The 20538-nt window shown below is 44.2% G+C and overlaps 2 protein-coding genes across 6 annotated transcripts in view; one reads left to right on the forward strand and one right to left on the reverse strand.

Annotated features, from left to right (window-relative positions):
• Positions 1 to 449: 449 nt before the first annotated feature.
• Positions 450 to 20538, reverse strand: part of LOC127352638 (receptor-type tyrosine-protein phosphatase beta) — a 30452-nt gene continuing 10363 nt past the window's right edge. For both annotated transcript variants that reach the window (XM_051381186.1, XM_051381187.1), the window contains 29 exons: positions 18196 to 18507; positions 17606 to 17869; positions 17146 to 17409; positions 15900 to 16175; positions 15333 to 15599; positions 14778 to 15044; positions 13564 to 13827; positions 12769 to 13032; positions 12254 to 12517; positions 11767 to 12030; positions 11172 to 11441; positions 10792 to 11055; positions 8784 to 9050; positions 7982 to 8272; positions 6660 to 6938; positions 6384 to 6533; positions 5951 to 6221; positions 5766 to 5878; positions 4854 to 4959; positions 4196 to 4273; positions 3597 to 3614; positions 3298 to 3470; positions 3144 to 3220; positions 2763 to 2897; positions 2330 to 2452; positions 2053 to 2216; positions 1793 to 1928; positions 1597 to 1717; positions 450 to 1520 (listed from right to left, as the gene is read on the reverse strand). In XM_051381186.1, coding sequence (XP_051237146.1) covers positions 1498 to 1520; positions 1597 to 1717; positions 1793 to 1928; positions 2053 to 2216; positions 2330 to 2452; positions 2763 to 2897; positions 3144 to 3220; positions 3298 to 3470; positions 3597 to 3614; positions 4196 to 4273; positions 4854 to 4959; positions 5766 to 5878; positions 5951 to 6221; positions 6384 to 6533; positions 6660 to 6938; positions 7982 to 8272; positions 8784 to 9050; positions 10792 to 11055; positions 11172 to 11441; positions 11767 to 12030; positions 12254 to 12517; positions 12769 to 13032; positions 13564 to 13827; positions 14778 to 15044; positions 15333 to 15599; positions 15900 to 16175; positions 17146 to 17409; positions 17606 to 17869; positions 18196 to 18507 — 5765 coding nt within the window. In that variant the 3' untranslated portion in view covers positions 450 to 1497. The remainder of the gene's footprint in view (positions 1521 to 1596; positions 1718 to 1792; positions 1929 to 2052; positions 2217 to 2329; positions 2453 to 2762; positions 2898 to 3143; positions 3221 to 3297; positions 3471 to 3596; positions 3615 to 4195; positions 4274 to 4853; positions 4960 to 5765; positions 5879 to 5950; positions 6222 to 6383; positions 6534 to 6659; positions 6939 to 7981; positions 8273 to 8783; positions 9051 to 10791; positions 11056 to 11171; positions 11442 to 11766; positions 12031 to 12253; positions 12518 to 12768; positions 13033 to 13563; positions 13828 to 14777; positions 15045 to 15332; positions 15600 to 15899; positions 16176 to 17145; positions 17410 to 17605; positions 17870 to 18195; positions 18508 to 20538) is intronic.
• LOC127352651 (uncharacterized) overlaps positions 19137 to 20538 on the forward strand; it is a 221359-nt gene continuing 219957 nt past the window's right edge. For all 4 annotated transcript variants that reach the window (XR_007881148.1, XR_007881150.1, XR_007881149.1 and 1 more), the window contains exon 1: positions 19137 to 20230. Coding sequence is in view for 1 of the 4 variants with exons in the window: in XM_051381218.1 (XP_051237178.1) it covers positions 19374 to 20230 (857 nt within the window). In the remaining 3 variants the exon portion in view is untranslated. The remainder of the gene's footprint in view (positions 20231 to 20538) is intronic.

Below are 20538 nucleotides of genomic sequence, written 5' to 3' on the forward strand. Positions count from 1 at the left end.
AGAGTCTACAACACAGAGTCCAACACAGAGTCCAACACAGAGTCCACAACACAGAGTCCACAACACAGAGTCCACAACACAGAGTCCAACACAGAGTCCAACACAGAGTCCACAACACAGAGTCCACAACACAGAGTCCACAACACAGAGTCCAACACAGAGTCCACAACACAGAGTCCAACACAGAGTCCACAACACAGAGTCCACAACACAGAGTCCAACACAGAGTCCAACACAGGGTCCACAACACAGAGTCCACAACACAGAGTCCAACACAGAGTCCACAACACAGAGTCCAACACAGAGTCCACAACACAGAGTCCACAACACAGAGTCCAACACAGAGTCCAACACAGAGTCCACAACACAGAGTCCACAACACAGAGTCCAACACAGAGTCCAACACAGAGTCCAAAGTCAAAGCTAACATTACTGCTAAGCTAGTGGAACATATTGTCTGATTGTGCTTTAAGCTGGATAACGTTAGCTTGTTTGTTGATTTAGAGTGGCTGGGTTGCTCACTCGCTAATGTTATTGGTAGCGAAATACGTGATCCATGATGCTAACTTATATATTCTGACAAACGGTGTTGATTATAGCCAACAATAAATTACACTACAAAGCTAACGATAGCTTGCTACTAGCCGAGAGCGATGTGAGGGAGGGGCATCCAGCTAGCTAACTGTAGCTAAGCTAACTGGGGTTGTCCAGCTGGCTGTATCTTGGCGTTGCATTGTGGGTCTGGTGTTGGTTGCTTCGTGGTGTTGGCTGATGGCTGATTTGTAAACAGCGAGCTAGTTATTAGCATGGAGCTAACGGTCCAAATAAAATATAGGAACATTACAGATAGTAACGTTATTCTAAATATGATTGTCAGTTATTTTACAGCGTTCAGTGTTTGTCTCTGTTGGCCGACGCCCTGGATGCAGTTCACTGAACGACCACTGGTGGCGCTGTTAGCTACAGTTTAATGAACGACCACTGGTGGCGCTGTTAGCTACAGTTTAATGAACGGCCACTGGTGGCGCTGTTAGCTACAGTTTAATAAACCTTACATAGGGAAGCTTTAATAAATAGATGAGAATAGAAGTTTTTCTTATTGTTTGTTGTTTTCAGGGGTTTCTTCTGTTCATTATGAGCTGGACTGATTATTGATTTATTGATTATTTGATAACTGCACCCACATTAATAACAGACGCCTCCTTTCAAGTTAATCTACTCAGTAAAATGTCTTTAAGGCAGCCTGCAGACGGTACTGAGGGTTTAATATATTGTTACTGTCTTTATATTATTAAAGCAGTGAAAGCTAAATGATATCGTCAGTGTCTCTATCACAGGAAACAGTTATTGATTATTAAATATGTACAAACACACAGATATGATTAAGTATATGTACAGTTAACATCAATGTTACATAAATAATGATATTGTAGAAAAATAAAATAACTGCTGTTTCTCTGAAGTACTCATCTTATCGATCAGTGGTCAATACAATCTTTAACGTCTGGTGCACAGCGTCTCTGTGGAGGGAGGATCAATACGTTTGATTATTGGTTCTTTCTAATGTGAGCGAGCTGCAGGCTGATGGTCACTCACCACGCGGAGAGGAGTAGTTCACATTCTCATAGACGGGACAGAGGAGGTGCTCCTGCTCACTGCGGAGCTTCCTGGCTCTCAAAACATCACGGACACACTGGTGGAGGTACGCATATTGACACTGAGGAGGAGAGAGGAGGAGTAAGGAGGGAGGAGGAGAGAGCAGGGAGGAGGAGAGAGGAGGGAGGAGGAGTACCTCAGTCTGCACCATGTGCGATCGGTGTAGTCGGAGGTCAAACACGGAGCCGTAGACGTCCAGCGTGTCTTTGGTGTCCAACTGCTGTAGCACTCGATCCAGAACGATGAAGGTTCCTGTACGACCCACACCAGCACTGACACACACACCAAACTCCAGTCAAAAAAAGCTGAATTTAAGGACCAGAGACTACTCCACTCTAACAAGTGGATTCAGTTTGAAGAAAAATAACTTTTTAATGATGTGTCCTTGTTATGTACCTGCAGTGGACCACAGTGGGTCCAGATCCAGGGCTTCTGTTGACGTAGTCCCGCACGGTCCGGACGAACTGGATGAGGGACTGAGTGGTTTCTGGGACTCCATGATCTGGCCAGACCGTGTAATGAAACTGACGAACCAGCCGAGTGAAGCTGAGCTGCTCCTCCTGATAGACGGAGCCAACACATCAGAGTTAATCACATCTGTCATAATAATAACAACAACAACAACAATAATAATAATAATAAGAGTAAGTAATAATATGATAATGATGATTACGCTGCAGATGTTGAACTCCCGTATGGTCCACTCAGGTAGAACAGACTCTGACAACATCTGGACAATCAGGTCTCCGTAGTACAGTGGATCCTGATCGAAGGGCCAGTAGTGGTCACACTTCACCTGGAGCAGGAGGAAGAAGAGAAGGAGGAATCAGAGGAGAGGAGGAGAAATCATGTTTTATCCACTGAAAGGGAACTCTGGAGAGGACTGTTTATCATGTTTTATCCACTGAAAGGGAATCACAGATCATCTATCTGTCACTCTGTCAGATAAACTGAACTACGTCTGTTTATGTGAAATCTACGTAGTTCACAAAGTCATAAAACTGGAGCAGACGAACACACTGAATGTATATTTCTGTTTTTACAGTTATACACAGGTACAGTCAGCAGCCCTCACCCCGACTACACCTGGTGTTTAATTTACTCACCCTGCCTTTCTCCACACACTGAGTCACCATCACGATATTGTGGACATTCTGCTCCCAAACCATCTTCCAGAAATCATCTTTAGTTCCTGGCAGAGGACCCTGCGTGGCGATATACTCCCGACGGAAGTTATTCCCCTGAAAACAGACAGGAGGAACATCAAAGCTGAGTCCAGCATACGACAGAGCTCCTGCTGCGTCTGTACGAACCGCCTGTTACACATCGTTTACAGGAAACATGTCGACTTTTCTGAGTGGAGAGAACTAGAAATATCTACATTCCTAACATTCCTAACATTAAACTCTGTACTCAACAGTTTTGGTCCTCAGTGGGGAAATAGACTAATGGTATAAGAGGGACAAAGGCCTGGGTGTGGGTCTCACAGGGATGTAGCTGGCGTTGATGTAGTCGGAGCACGGATCGTCGTCTACGTAAGACAGCTTAACCCTGGTGGAGTCGTCTGAACACAGAAACCAGATTCATTAACAAACAGGAAGTTCACTTTTCTTCTTCTCTGAATGTGAGCTTGTCACTCACAGGGCAGGATGTTGTTGTATCGGTTCTTGCCGCGGTTCTCCGGCAGCAGAGCCGAGTCCAAAGGCTGATTCCGACCCACGTCCTTTAGGTCCTCGTACTCTGCTGACAGCAGGTAGTTGGAGTCGGCCTGCAGTTTGCTGTAGTGGCTCTCAAAGTTCTGGATCTTGATGGGACTGAAGGACACAAACAGGAAGTTAAATAACAATAAACAACCTGAAAACATACAGAAAGTTAAAAAACAATAAACAACCTGAAAACAAACAGGAAGTTAAATAACAATAAACAACCTGAAAACTCACCTTGAGATCCGACGGTTACTGAGAGACAGAAGGAAGGACACAAGTTAGTGACAGAGAAAACAAACACACCTTGGCCTGATGTCATCATGATGTCATTAATGCCAATCGATCCAAACTGATCAATAATCAGCTGTAAAGTATTTGTATTCATCTTAGTTATACTTACTTGTATTGTATATGTATTCGTATTAGTAGTATTCAGTAATATTCATTAATATTCATTAATATTCAGTCATATTCAGTAGTATTCATTCATATTCATTAATATTCATTAATAACCATTAATATTCAGTATTCAGTAATATTCATTAATATTCAGTAGTATTCAGTAATATTCAGTAATATTCATTAATATTCAGTAGTATTCAGTAGTATTCATTAATATTCATTAATATTCAGAAGTATTCAGTAGTATTCATTAATATTCATTAATATTCAGTAGTATTCAGTAATATTCATTAATATTCAGTAGTATTCAGTAATATTCAGTAATATTCATTAATATTCAGTAGCATTCAGTAGTATTCAGTAGTATTCAGTAGTAATAATAGTAATAGTACCAACAATACTAATAGAAGTATTCAGTAATATGTTCTTACCCTCTGACCCCCAGGTGAATTCCTGATGTGGGTCTCTCTCCCCTCACACTCATTCTGACTGTAGCTCTCTCCTCCACACTGAAACACACAGCAGTTATTAGCTGTTATTGATTACCTTTACCATTATTTACCTGCACTACTGTCCAATTACAGTCTCATTACATGTTTAAATAGGAGGTGTTTTATGTTCAGTGTCCAGCAGATGGCAACCAATGACAACCTGTTGTTGCTGTGCACCTGTCTGTCTGTCTATCTGTCTGTGTCTCTCTCTCTCTCTCTCTCTCTCTCTCTCACTCCAACTGGTCGAGGCAGACGACCACCCACCTAGAGCCGAAGGATCTGTCCTAGGTTTCTGCCTTTTAACAGGCAGTGTTTCCTTGCCCTTGTCTCCAAGGTCTTGCTCATGGTGGTACTGTTGGGTCTCTGTAAATAATGTTATAAAGAGTTCGGTCTAGACCTGCTCTATTTGAAAAGTGTCCTGAGATAACTTCTGTTATGAATTGGCGCTATACAAATAAAATTGAATTGAATTGAATTGAGCATGGGGGCGGAGCTTAGTGTATGCGGCTGCAGACTCTACTGTTGTGTAGCCCCGCCCCCAAGCTGTGATTGGACTGATGATTTCTTTCATTTTGGTACAGACACTGCAGACACTCACACTTTACGAGCCTTCTGTCTGCACACGAGCAGAGTGGTGACTGCCACCATCATCACAATGAGGAACATCCCGGCACTGATTCCTTCGATCACACCGCTCAGAGGCTCTGCAGGAGAAACAACCACCGTCAGCTTAGCTTAGCTACAGTTAGCTTGCTGGATGACCCTGACTCGCTCACCGTTAGCTTTGTACTGTTACATCAATCAATACTGTTTGTCAGAATATAAGATAGTATCATGGATCACTTAGCTGGGGAAGCTAACTGAATAACATTATCTGGCACCAGCCGCCCTGCAATACCAGCCTGCCAATGACGAGGCAGCCAGAGTCTCGATGGAGCTAGCTGACAGTATTTTTTATTTATTTTATTTATTTAGCTAGCTAGCAATATGTCTGCATTAGCAATCAAGCTAACATTATCCAGCTAAAAGCACAATCAGACAATATGTTCCACAAGCTTTGCAATAATGTTAGCTTTGACTTTGGACTTTGTGTTGGACTCTGTGTTGTGGCCTCTGTGTTGGACTCTGTGTTATGGACTCTGTGTTGTGGACTCTGTGTTGGACTCTGTGTTGGACTCTGTGTTGTGGACTCTGTGTTGGACTCTGTGTTGTGGACTCTGTGTTGGACTCTGTGTTGTGGACTCTGTGTTGGACTCTGTGTTGTGGACTCTGTGTTGTGGACTCTATGTTGGACTCTGTGTTGTGGACTCTGTGTTGTGGACTCTGTGTTGTGGACTCTGTGTTGGACTCTGTGTTGGACTCTGTGTTGTGGTGGGTGTTGGTCGTTTGTTGACGTTAGCGGACTCCATTTATAAGCTAACGTTAGCTAGTGTTGCACACTGTTGGCACTGTAGGGAAGCGGAGAGAGAAGGCTCTTAGGAGTGGGCAGTAGCCTATGTGTTGTGCTCACCGGCCTCGGTGACCACAGGCAGCGACATGAAGGTGTCAGTGAACAGAGGAGAGCTGACGGTGAAGTCGTTATTGTCTTCGTCAAACAGCTGAGTGAACGCTCGCACACTGAGCCTGCAGACACACACAGTGTTAATGATGGTACAATACAGAAGAAGAATGCAGTAATAATACTTGTTGTTGTACCTATAGGCAGTTTTGGGTTTCAGTGGTCCGTCACAGAACCGGCTCAGGTTTCTGCTGTCGGTGTCTGGATCCAGAACTCTGCGGTCACAGGGGCCTCCCAGTGAGTCCATCCCCGTCCCCACACTCAGCTCATAGCTATGGGCACTGTCGGGGCCCTCGGTGCAGAGACTGGGGAAGTAACTGGTCTGATAGGAGTTAATGGAGCTGTTGGACTTGTAGTCCACGTAGGAGGGCAGAGGGTCCTGCTGCTCCGGCTGAGCGTCGTCAGAACCTCCACATATCAGAGTACAAATATGGACCAGTATAAATACAAATATCAGTAGTAATATAAGTATCTATATGAGTGTGTATGTGAGTACTAATACCAGTATGAGTACGAATATGAGCATGAGTAAGAGTAGTACTGTGCTGTAGTACTTTGTAGTATCAGTACCTTCGGACTCGGTCACTACCACAGTGAAGAACCTGATGGCTCCGTTGATGTCACTGAACCAGCTACAGTTGAACCTGAACGAGATGGAGGACTTGGTGACCACAGTGGATCTGTCACTGACACGGGTACTGAGGGGCGGCACTGGCGGACCTGGAGGGATCAGGATGAGAGTCTGTTTTAGTTAGGGTTAACCCTAACCCTAACCCTGTCAGTTCCAGTAGTACCAATAAAACCACAATCTTAAGAACCCTGTGTGAGCCTGAACCAGAAGCTTACGGTCGATCATGGTGACCACACTGTCCTGGGCCTCCTCACTGGTGGTCCGGTCCGAGATGACCTTCACAGAGACTGTGTAGCGTTTGTGGGGCTCCAGCTGGGTGATGAGGTAGGCGGTAGAGTCCCTGCCGGTACGTCTGGAGTAAACCAGGACCCTGGAGTCCTGGTGGAGACACTCGATGGTGTAGGAATCGTAGTCGGCCTCCGGGGGAACCCAGGAGCAGGAGATGGAGGTGGAGCTCTGAGGACGACAGTGGAGGCTGTGGACTCGCTCCGGTTCTAAAGCGAGACACAACAACACAGGACTCTCAGTATCACTGTAGTATTAATATACATATACAGTATATATATATACTATATGTACAGTTTATTATACCGAGGTAATTTAAATCAACAAGCTTCCAGATGTCCGACTGTGAATTCTGTTCTGTCTCTATAATAATCAGATTATTAATCAGCAGAGAGTGAACGGGTTGTAGGGTAGCTTTGTTCCTCTGCTGCCTGTGGAGTCCGCTAAAGTCTACAAACGACTGACACCCACCACAACACAGAGTCCAACACAAAGCTCAAAGTCAAAGCTAACATTACTGCGGTGTGGGTCTGTCGTTGGTTGCTTCGTGGGGTTGGCTGATGGGCTGATTTGTAAATGGCGAGCTAGTTAGTAGCATTGAGCTAATGGTCCAAATAAAATACAGGAACATTGCAGATAGTAACGTTATTCTAAATATGATTGTCAGTTATTTTACAGCGTTCAGTGTTTGTCACTGTTGGCCGATGTCCAGGATGATGCAACAGGACGCTGACTGCAGTTCACTGAATGACCACTGGAGGCGCTGTTAGCTACAGTTTAATGAATGACCACTGGTGGCGCTGTTAGCTACAGTTTAATGAACGACCACTGGTGGCGCTGTTAACTACAGTTTAATGAACGACCACTGGTGGCGCTGTTAGTTACAGTTTAATGAACGACCACTGGTGGCGCTGTTAGCTACAGTTTAATGAACGACCACTGGTGGCGCTGTTAACTACAGTTTAATGAACGACCACTGGTGGCGCTGTTAGCTACAGTTCAATGAACGACCACTGGTGGCGCCGTTAGCTACAGTTTAATGAACGACCACTGGTGGCGCTGTTAACTACAGTTTAATGAACGGCCACTGGTGGCCCTGTTAACTACAGTTTAATGAACGACCACTGGTGGCGCTGTTAACTACAGTTTAATGACTTAGAAATAACAACAGAAAGTTGAAAGAACTCCTTATGTAAACTCTCCGTTCCTATTTATGAGCACTAAACTACAAAAGAAAAGTGCTGCCACCTACTGGTTCGGATGCTGTTGTGGATGGGTGTGCTGTAGGTGGATGTGGCCCCGGGCCCAGTGGCCCCACTGACAGTGCGGAGGCTGAAGGTGTAGAGTCGTCCGGGGAATAGCCCCCTCAGGATGCGGCTGCAAGCGGAGCGACTGTGGTACGGGTTGATGACGGACAGCCGGTCTCCGGGAGTCCACTGCAGGTCGAAGTCGTCGTAGTCGGAACCCACAGGGCCGCTCCAGGTGATCTCCACTGAGGTGTTGGTGACCCCACCGAACAGGAAGGAGGTTGCAGGTCTGGGAGCTGAAGAAGAAAAAGTCAACAGTTGAAACAGAAGTCAGGCGGCTGCAGCGCCCCCTGCTGGCACACAGTGGAAACATCATGTGACCTTTTTAAATGATTGTTCTGCTTCATGTTTGTGGATTTATTGTGGAAATCAGTCAAATCTCTGTATCCAGTCATTGTAGATTGATGAGTGAATCCTCCAAACAGAGCAATTTTATCTCACTGTTTACCTTCGATTGTTAATGAATTCTATTATACTACTATAATTTGCGACATATTGTGATGCAATATGCATCACAATTTTTTTGTTGCAGTGTTCACTCCTAAAAAAGCCTTGGACATCCTGAAGGGACTGGGGATTGGATTTATTGATTTGTTTGTTGTTGATATTGTTAATATTTGACTTAGTAATAATAAATTCTAATATTTCATCGACAGAACAGATTTTATCATTATAATGATATTTCCACTCTGACCAGCAGGGGGCACTGTATGTTATAATATTGTTATTATTACTGCTGTGTCTCACCAGTCCGACCAAGTGTTCCGGCTCTGTTGCTCAGATCTCCGCTCAGACTCAGAACCTCGGCTCGGTACAGTCGACCCGGCACCAGGCCCGAGAACACAAACTCGGTGACATCCGACCCCAGCTGCTGCTCGGCCCACAGGGCACCGTCAGGTTTGTAGAGAGTCAGCAGGTACCCACTCAGATCACTGCCGCCCCGACTCCAGGTCAACCTCAGGGTGTCAGACCTGTTCGCACTGTGAGCCCTCAGACCCACCACAGCTGCTGGGACTGCAGACGAGACCAGGACTGAGGTTTTTATCGGAGCCTGAACCTGTCAGTCCAAACTATATAAATATATAGAATCCGACTTGCGGCCCTTTGCTGCTTGTCATCCCCTCTCTCTGCCCCCCTTTCCTGTCTATCTTCGGCTGTCACTATCGAATTAAGTCAATAAAAGGCCAAAAAAAACCAACTTTATAAATATATCATACAAAAGAAATATTGCGACAAACTGTGAACTTGACAGTGAGTTAATGGAACAGAAACGAACGTACAGAGAGCTTCTGCACATTCAAACACAAGAAATGTTTGATCCACTACAATCAGACACAGAACCACATCAATAAAGTCACACGTTTGTTTTCTTCGCCACCATCTTGACTTTAAAGGAACTGTTGGGGAAAACATTGTCAAAAGATTCAGACTTTTGTTTTAAAAAGTAAAAAACTTAAAGTATAATTCCTTGAAATATTATGACTTTATTATTGAATATTCTATATATCATATAACCAATACTTTTCTCAACAAATCACAAACTTTTTTTTGAACATTAAATTTGTTTTTGTCAAAATATTGCAATATGAATTTATTATTAATAAAATAATTTTTTGTGGACATGTAATGATTTCGCTTAATCAAAAAACGTTTTTGTCAAAAACTATTTTTTTGCCAATTTTTTAAAAATCTTTTTCTCTAAATAAAAATTGTTTTTCTCTTTGCTAACAGTGGCCTCAACACTCCCTTGTTACTTCTACCTTCATTCGTCTCTATATAATGACATCACTATGACATTACTGTCAGGAATCTTGGAGTTATCTTTGATCAGGACATGTCATTTAATTCCCACATAAAGCAGACCTCTAGGATGAGTACTGACTGGACTAGGAAAAGAGATCACATCTCTCCTGTACTAGCTTCTCTGCACTGGCTCCCTGTAAAATTTAGAATAGAATAGTTAGGGCTGGATCAGGTGAGTCCTGAACCATCCCTTAGTTATGCTGCTATAGGCCTAGACTATCGGGGGATTTCCCATGGTGCACTGAGCTCCTCGCTTCCTCTATCTCTCTCTTTCTGCACTCATTCATGTCCCATTAATGCATGTCACTAACTTCACTTCTTCCCCGGAGTTCTTGTGATTTCTCGTCTCGCAGGTTCTCATGGATCCTGGTGGAGCCTCCTGCCATGGTCCTGCTTGACTGCCATTGCTAATATCACTGATATTATTGTTATTATCACTATTAATATTATTATTACTACAGTTACAATTATTACTATTGTTACTGCTCATTATCCCCCATCGTTGCTGTTGTCGTCATCATCATCTTCATGTTTATCATCATCAGTTACTACTGTTAGTGTAGTTGTTGCTACTGTTGTTGCTGTGCAACTGTTTGTCTGTCTGTCTGTCTGTCTGTCTCTCTCTCTCTCTCTCTCTCTCTCTCTCTCTCTCTCTCTCTCTCTCTCACCCCAACCGGTCGAGGCAGACGACCTCCCACCTAGAGCCAAAGGGTCTGTCCTAGGTTTCTGCCTATTTACAGGCAGTTTTCCTTGCCCCTGTTGCCAAGTGCTTGCTCATGGTGGTACTGTTGGGTCTCTGTAAATATTATAAGGAGTTCGGTTTGAACCTGCTCCATTTGAAGTGTCCTGAGATAACTTCTGTTATGAATTGGCGCCATACAAATAAAATTGAATTGAATTGTATCATGCAGGTTACTTCTTCCACAGACACACCAGGTGTTACAACCCTCACCTGTCCGGGCCCAGATGGAGGACTGGTTGCTCTGCTCCCCGCTGTGGGTCACCACCACCATCCTGTACGGAGCTCCAGGTCTGAGACCCTGGAAGGAGCACTGCTGACTGCTGGATTGGCCTCGCCGTCTCTCCTGCAGTGAGTCGTCACTTTTATATAAGAAAATCTCATAAAGCTCAAAGTCTCCGTCCGGTGGAGACCAGTGGAAAGACAGACTGGTGGTGGTGTTGGCTTTGACTGACAGATTGGTGACTGCGGCGGGACCTGACAGGAAGAGAACATAGGGGGCGGAGACTCTTTTAATTTAACCTCAGACTGCAAAAACTCACATTAAACTGTAAATTATGACAACCGTCTGAGTTATAAACAGGAAGTCTTACTTGTCCAAGCCTCAGTGCTGATGGCCAGGCTGTGGACCCCCCCACTGGTAGTCTGGACCAGGACCCTGTACTTCTTTCCCGGGGTGAGGTCGTCGAACTGGTACCTGGTGCGTCCGGAGGGCTGAGAGGAGTTTGTCACCAGGCTGCCTCTGTCATCCAGAAGCTGCAGAATGTATCCATCAGACACACCCAGAGCGCCCTGCCAGCTCACCTGCAAGCTGCAGGTGGAGTGGAGGTCTTTCACCTGGAGACTCGTCACTGCAGAGGGCACTGAACACAGAAACACAAGATCATGTAACATACATGTACAACAGCAGTACAAGTACACAAGGATTTATACATTCAGTAAAATATTAGTGCAGTGACAATGTTCACTAGTTACATTTTTCAAATGTTCTAGTAGACAGTATATATAGGGTAGTATAGTCTGACCTGTTTATAAATATAATATAATATATAACAGTAGTATAGTCTGATCTGTTTATATAATATCATATATAACAGTAGTATAGTCTGACCTGTTTATAAATATAACATCATATATAACAGTAGTATAGTCTCTATAATATGATATATATCCGTAGTACTCCCCGACCTGTGCGTCCGGTGGCCGTGTTGTTGTTCAGCAACTCTCCGCTGACAGACTGAACCGTCACGCTGTACGTCTGTCCGGGCTGCAGGGAGCCGAACGTCACCTCGTTGTGGTGTTTGAGGACAGGCCGGACGTCCAGCTGTCTACTCTCTCTGTACAGGAACACAGAGTATCCGTCCACATCGCCCTGACTGGGAGTCCAGCTCACCTTCAGACTGCTGCTGTCTCCGCTGTTACTGACGTGGATGTTCTTCACTTTACTGGGAACTGAGGAGGGAAGAGACCACACCGCTCTTAAAGCAAATGACTCTACTACACTGCTGTAATCTGAAAACATGATAGTGTGCCTACTCTAGAGTTCCCTTCTATATTTTTGCCAAATATGTGCTGAATGTTTGTACTCTGTTTACAGACAAAGTCTTACACCTGTGCAAGAACCACATGAGCACAAGTTTTACTTACTTTAGTATCTCCAGTATCATCTGCTCACCTGTTCGGCCCTCTATGAACTGGGCCTTCTGGTTGGGCCCACTGAAGGTGGACACCAGGATCTTATAGAGCCGTCCAGGTGTGAGCGATGTCAGCACGCACTCTCCAACACCACTGCCCAGAGTGACGGGAGGAAACACCTTCATGTCGTTGAAGAGCAGCTGCACCTCATAGTGATCCACGTCACCAGGAGCCGCTGACCACGTCACCCGCAGATCCTCGGTATCCCGACCAGCCAGAACCAGGGACCGGACCGCCGCCGGCACTGCAGGACAGACAGGAGAGGAGGTGAGGTCAGATCTCAAACACAAACTGAGGATCCTCTGACTGCTCATCTTACGTCATCATCAGGTCAACATTGTGGTTTAAATGGACACCAGTTAATTGGTGAATTCCCAGTTGGATTGCAGTTTTTGTTGCGTCTCTTCATGTCTTTTGTCTCACCAATAGAGTAATCTCTATAAACAGATACCTGTATATGAACGCAGCTAAATGCTACACATGAAAGCCACTCACAGGTCCTGCCATGGGTGGATGAGCTGGTTTCGTATTTCCCGCTCCAGGTGCTGACCAGCACCGTGTAGAGTCTGCCAGGCACCAGGCCGTTGAACACGCACTCGTTCTGTGTCTTCAGAACTGTCTTGTTCTGCAGGAATACGTTGTTGTGTTTGATGAACACCTGGTAGAAGTCGAAGTCTCCGGCGGCGTGACGCCAGTAAACCTTCAGGTAGTCGTCCCGGGCAGCGTGAGTTGCTGTCGGGTTCTGAACTTTTGACGGCTCTGAGACAGAAAATAAAGGTTAAATTATTATGAACAAACAAGTTCATATGAAGCTCTGGATACCAATCTAAAAGCTCCAGTGTGTAACATTACTGTAATATAAATTTCACAGGGATGTTTTGATTAGTGTATAATCTGCTTCTTATTGATTACTTCTTAGTTACTTATCATTATTATATATATATTAAAATAAAATAAATACATAAAATCAAACAGTTAATTGGTCTATGGGTTGATCGGTAAGTGTCTCTGTACAGTAGACAGTTTCAGAAACTCCATTTTAAATGACGACTCACCGAACTTCAGCTTCTTCTGCTGGGCGGAGGTCTATAGTCGCAATGTGTAGTACAAAGAGCTATAAAAATATCTCCAGCAGCGATCATTCAGATCAACAAGTTGTAGTAACAGTTTTTATTTTTACTGCTGATGAAGACCATGTGATATGACTGAATTCTTCAGTACAGCTACCAATGGACCTTCAGGTGAGACTGTTTTAACTGAAGTTTGACTCTGGAGAGCTGGTGTACTCACGTGTTCTCTCCTGGACAAAGGTGTGGTTTTGGTGGAGGCCGCTGCGGGATGTGATGGAGATGTTGTAGAGACGTCCAGACACCAGAGAGTTAAAGACACACTCTGGGCTGGATTTAGAAACAGAGACTGTGTGGAGCGTCTTGTCGCGGTCACTCAGGGTCACCAAGTAGCTGTCCACCTCACCTGGAGCCGGACGCCATGACACACTGAGGAAGTCCATCCGACCGTTGTTACTGACCGTCACCTCCCCCACTGCAGCTGGGACTGAGGGAGGAGCCAGGAGGGGACATTAGAGACATGTTTAGTAAAAGATTGCTTCAAATTTTAAAGGTTACATCCATATAATGTTCCTACAATATTCAGTGTATTGATGTGTGAGTGAAGTTTGAATTTGACTTACAAATTTCAAGTGAAGACAGCAGCCTTCAAATTAGTTTTCTTAAGTTTTTACAGTGTAGCATGAGTGTAGGATAGAAGCCCTACAATTTGTACTTCTTTGCTCTTTTAAATGTCCTCAGTGAGGTATAAAATATTTCCCTGCAGCAGTAAAGTGTGCACTTCCTCCTCCTGACAGGAAGTCACTGACACACAGACCTTGAGAGCTTGTTGTTGTTGTTGTTGTCGACATTTCCTGAAAATTCCTGACAAATTCCTGCTTTTCAATAATGTCCTGCGCAAACACACATGAACACACACACACACAGACAGCATGTCTCAGTCAAACTGTTATTACGCACTCATAACGTACGGAGACGTTAGAAAAACTGTTATTACGCACTCATAACGTACGGAGACGTTAGACAAACTGTTATTACACGCTCATATTGTACGGAGATGTTAGACAAACTGTTATTACGCGCTCATAACGTACGGAGATGTTAGACAAACTGTTATTACGCGCTCATAACTTACAGAGATGTTAGACAAACTGTTATTACGCACTCATGATGTACGGAGATGTTATACAAACTGTGATTACGCGCTATAACGTACAGAGATGTTAAACAAACTGTTATTACGCGCTCATAATGTACAGAGATGTTAAACAAACTGTTTAGACAAACTGTTATTACGCGCTCATAACATACGGAGATGTTAAACAAACTGTTATTAAGCGCTCATAACGTACAGAGAAGTTAAACAAACTGTTTAGACAAACTGTTTTTACGCACTCATAACATATGGATATGTTTAACGTACGGAGATCATCTTACCAGTGCGTCCCTCTGCGACAGTCTGTCTGGAGATCTGTCCAGCTCTGACAGTGGTCACCACCACCCGATACAGAGCTCCGGGTCTCAGGGCGAAGAAGCTGATGCTGGTGGTGTCAGCCTCCACGCTCTGGTTCTTAATGATGCTGCTATCATGGACCAGCAGGACTCGGTAAGAGTCCAGATCTCCGGAGGCTCGTTCCCATCGTGCCTGCAGGCTGTCGGTGCTGCCCCCATTAGAGACCTGCAGCCTGGTGACTGGAGCCGGAGCTGAGAGGAACCACAACAGACACAGAGGCCACTGACTCCATCTTTGTTTCTGCACCGAGCTTCACAGCAAGACTGTCCGCAAACGCTGCAGCTTTAATACTAAGCTAATTATTCTTTAACTGTCCATTACTTTAATGCTAAGCTAACTATTCTTTAGCTTACTATTAATATTATTATGGTATAATCTCTATTGGTTGACCATTTTATTATACATAAAATATAATCTTAATTATATAATTTTTACCATCTTTAGTAGAACAAATGTTAGTGTAGATAAATCAGACTAACCGGTCTGTGCAGTCACAGAGGCAGAGCTGGACAGGTTGCCACTGTTGGTCATCACCATGACGGTGTACAGGCGTCCTGGGGTGAGGATGTTGAAGGTGCACTCTGTGGCTTCCCAGGAGAGGGTCCTCTGAGCCACGATGGTGGCAGGGTCCGCCTGTCCGAGGACCACAGTGAAGCCGTCCCATTCGCCGACAGGTCGATTCCACACAATGCTCAGAGTGGTTTCATCAGTGTGACGGACGACCATCCGCTGCACGGGACGAGGTGCTAGAGGGACGATAATTATTAATAATAAAAAAATGTTTCTATTTTGTTTTCTTATTTTCATTTAAAGAAATAATGTCCATGACTTTAATGCTAACTATTCTTTAACTGTCTATTACTTTAATGCTAAGCTACCTATTCTGACTGCTATTTTAACTAATTATTTTAACTGTTTATCCATAACTTTGAGCTATTTTAACTATAACTGTACATTAAAGTCATACACAAAAAACTCTGTCTATGACTGACCTACACTGGACTTCTCTTTGAGTTAGATAACAGAAGGTTTAAATGTTAACTGACCCAGTCGTCCGTGGCAGTGCGCCGTGTTACCCAGAATGCTGCTGTGAACAGTGACCTCCGCCCCATAGAGTCGCCCCGGCACAAGCCCGAGGCTTTGGACAGAGAACGTGTGCTGTCTGCTCACTTTACTGATGGTCTGGTTCACCAGAACCGAAGAACTGTTCCTCAGCAGGATGCTGTAGTTCTCCCACTGGCCTCTGGGGGGCGACCAGCTCACCCTCAGTGTCCTGCCATTGCTGAGAGGCAACATGACAAGATCCGAAACCCGCTCAGGGACTGAAACAGGATAAGACCAGGAACAATCACTGAAAGTTAAACTGACTTCTGGTACTGAAAGATTTAAATAATAATTTTGCAACATTTGACAACTTTGGCTTCTTTTGTTTAATGAAAAGAGAGTTTTGCAGAAAACATGATAATATTTCTCAAATTAAAGCTACAGAAACCTTCACTGTATGTTGATTCTGGCGGACAAAGGTGGTTGTGTTTCTACTGCCTCGTTTTATTGATTTTAAGACGAATCTGACATTAAGAATAACTATATAGAAATATCCAGTCTTCTCTCTGATGGTCATCTTTGTTTATGTAGTTCATATAGAGGCACGCCCTTCCCCTTTCTGCTCTGTGCTCCAATCACAGTTGAGCAGAACCTCAGGCAACTTCCTCCTTTCCTGTGCATGGATATGCTATGTCCTATCTGTGTTGGAAAGTGCTTGCTCATGGTGGTACTGTTGGGTCTCTGTAATTAATGTTAAAGAGTTCGGTCTAGACCTGCTCTATTTGAAAAGTGTCCTGAGATAACTTCTGTTATGAATTGGCGCTATACAAATAAAATTGAATTGAATTGAATTGAATTGAAAGACAGTCAAGTCACATCTCAAGTTAGCTAATGCCAGCAAAACATTAGCTGTTGATGTAGAACACTTAAGTACATCAGTAATACTACTATGACTACTGCTATAAACATCTAAAACAGAGTTGTAATAAACCCTATTTAGGTTTGAATAATCTAAAATTAATTTATTTGTCAGTTAATGTCTCTAAATATTACAATACCCATAAACCTCTGCTGCTGTTGCTATGGAGTCGCACCTTCAAACACACATTCAAAACATCATATTGATCCAGAAGAATATGAAGTTCTGTGATTGGCTGTCTGTTTGTGAAATGCACCCTGGGAGTTGTAGTTCTTCGGTTGTCCACAAAGATATTTTCGAACTGAACCTGAAGGAACCTGGTCTGATACCTGTCTGTCCGCTGGTCCTGGTCTCTGAGCTCTGCCCTCCAGATGTGGTCCTGACACTCAGCTGGTAGCTGCGACCGGGGGTCAGACCCTCGAAGACCACTTGGGTCATGTTGGGGGGCAAGGCGGCGCTCCTGGGGGTCGACCCCAGAGCCGTCAGGGTGACAGAGTAAAAGTCCACACCCCCTTCAGGGGACACCCAGGAGGCCTGCAGGCAGTCTGAGCTGCCGTTGTGGTCCAGCCTCAGATCTGATACGACTGCTGGGACTGTGGAGGATGAGACACGTTCTGTTAATGATTTTATTTATCTGTTATTGATTTTATTTATCTTTATTTTCATCAAGAACTTAAAACAAAACATCTGGCGGCCATCTTTGTTTGAACGGGAGACTGAATATCATCTTCTTCTGTAACCTCTTCAGAACTGGAAGAAGTGATGTTAAAAACATCCCATTATATCTACCTGTGACCGCTTGTTTGGAGGTGGAGCTCTGCAGGCCGACAGCCTCTGTTACCACGGTGACGGTGTATGGGGTCCCGGGACGCAGGCTGTCCAGCTGAACGGAGGTCACAGTGTTTTGTAGAGTGACGTTCTTCAGCAGAACCCCATCCTGGTCCACCAGCAGAACCCTGAAGCCTTCCATCCTGCCCGGACCAACCTGCCAGGAAACGGTAAGGCTACGCGAGGCTGAGGGTGCCACTTGGAGGCCCCGGACAGACGATGGAGCTGCAGGAGGGACACAAAGCCTAGCCCGTTCTTATTAAACTAAGGTTGGCAAAACACTAGCTAACTATCTCGGTAATCGACAACATTTGTTAGCTACCTAGTTACATCAGATAACTAATGTTAGCAAAATTAAAGCTAGCTAGCTAACAATTACTGTAGACTAGCTAGTGTGTTGCTAACATTAGATAACTTAAGATGTGTCTGTGTAAATGTCTCTTTTATCTTTGACCCATCTCTAAACGGTGGTTTCCATGGTTACAGTGGGACATGAACACAGGACCTCATTTAGGGGTCCTGGTCTGGTTGTGGTGAAGAGGACTACATACCTGTAGCAGCTGAGGTGTAGACAGGTGGAGCGGTCTGGTTCCCAGCTGTAGCCACCACGCTGACGTTGTACTGGGTTCCTGGGACCAGGGAGCTGAAGCCAGACTGGGGGGCTGCAGAGCCCATGATTCTCGTTCTGCGGGTGGACCCGGAGCTGCCATCCTCCAGAGTCACATCGTACCAGTCCACGTGACCGGCAGAACGAGACCAGGACACCCGCAGACCTGAAGACCCGCTGTGGACCACAGACTGGCTCTTATACTGAGTCTGAACTTGATCCAGCTCAACATCCAGAAGAGCCGGACCCACCGGGTCTGAGAAAGGACAGAGGAAGGGGATCAGAGTTCAGATAGAGGTCTAGACTGTGATAATATAAAGTATTCACCTGTTTATAATGACAGTACAAAGGGTATTACGAGTTCCAAATGCTCCTAATAACAGTACCGTTTACAGGTTTACAGTACAGTCACAGTACTCAGGTACAGACACAGTACTCAGATACAGTCACAGTACCCAGGTACAGACACAGTACTCAGGTACAGTCAATACTTTACTACAGTCAGTACTGTCCATCACCTAAACTCACCTTATATAAAGAAGTAAAGAAGTTGTTCCCTTAATTGGCACTTCTTTACTGGATATGATTAATCTTTCTTTATTATCAGGATATGTACCACAGTCCTTTAAAGTAGCTGTAATTAAACCCCTTCTTAAAAAGCCCACTCTTGACCCAGGGGTTTTAGCCAACTATAGACCGATTTCTAACCTCCCCTTCCTCTCTAAGATTCTGGAGAAAGTAGTCGCCAAAGAGTTGTGTGACTTTCTACATAACAATAGTTTATTTGAGGATTTTCAGTCAGGATTTAGAGTTCATCATAGCACAGAGACAGCTCTGGTTTAAGTTAATAATGACCTTCTGACTGCTTCTGACAATGAACTTGTCTCTGTACTTGTATTATTAGATCTTAGTGCTGCATTTGACACTATTGACCATAATATTCTTTTACAGAGACTTGAGCATCAAATTGGCATTAAAGGAACCGCACTAAGCTGGTTTAAGTCATATTTATCAGATCGCTCGCAGTTTGTACATGTTAACAATGAATCTTCAATAAATACTACAGTTAGTCATGGAGTTCCACAAGGTTCTGTACTTGGACCAATACTATTTACTTTATATATGCTCCCTTTAGGCAACATTATTAGGAATCACTCCATTAACTTTCACTGTTATGCAGATGATATGCAGTTATATCTATCAATCAAACCCAATGAAATTAATCAATTATCTAAATTACAAACATGTCTTAATGACATAAAATCCTGGATGACCTGCAATTTTCTGATGTTAAACTCAGAAAAAAACGAAATTCTTGTTCTTGGCCCCAAAAACCTTAGACACTCACTGTCTAAAGATATAGTTACTCTAGATGGCATTAACTTGGCCTCTAGCACCACTGTCAGGAATCTTGGAGTTATCTTTGATCAGGATTTGTCATTTAACTCCCACATAAAGCAGACATCTAGGACTGCCTTCTTTCATTTACGTAATATTAGAAAAATTAGACACATACTATCACAGACAGATGCAGAAAAACTAATCCATGCATTTGTTACTTCAAGGCTGGATTACTGCAACTCTTTATTATCAGGTTGCCCCAATAAGTCCATTAAAACGCTCCAATTAATTCAGAACGCTGCAGCACGAGTACTGACAGGAACTAGAAAAAGAGATCACATCTCTCCTGTACTAGCTTCTCTGCATTGGCTCCCTGTAAAATGTAGAATAGAATTTAAAATCCTCCTCCTCACCTATAAAGCTCTTCATGGTCAGGCCCCTTCATATCTTAAAGAGCTCATAGTACCCTATTACCCCACTAGAACACTACGTTCTCTGAATGCTGGGCTACTTGTGGTTCCTATAGTCTCTAAAAGTAGAACAGGAGCCAGAGCCTTCAGTTACCAAGCTCCTCTCCTGTGGAACCAGCTTCCAGTTGTGGTTCGGGAGGCAGACACCCTCACCACATTCAAGAGTAGGCTTAAGACATTCCTCTTTGATAAAGCTTATAGTTAGGGCTGGATCAAGTGAGTCCTGAACCATCCCTTAGTTATGCTGCTATAGGCCTAGACTATCGGGGGATTTCCCATGGTGCACTGAGCTCCTCCCTTCCTCTCTCTTTCTGCACTCATTCATGTCTCATTAATGCATGTTACTTCTTCCCCGGAGTTCTTGTGCTTTCTCGTCTTGCAGGTTCTTGTCGATCCTGGTGGAGCCTCCTGCCATGGTCCTGCTAGATTGCCATTGCCAATACTGTTGTTGCTGTGCACCTGTCTGTCTGTCTCTC

Source organism: Dicentrarchus labrax, unplaced genomic scaffold (assembly GCF_905237075.1).
Source record: "Dicentrarchus labrax unplaced genomic scaffold, dlabrax2021, whole genome shotgun sequence".
In the NCBI taxonomy this organism is placed as follows: domain Eukaryota; kingdom Metazoa; phylum Chordata; class Actinopteri; family Moronidae; genus Dicentrarchus; species Dicentrarchus labrax.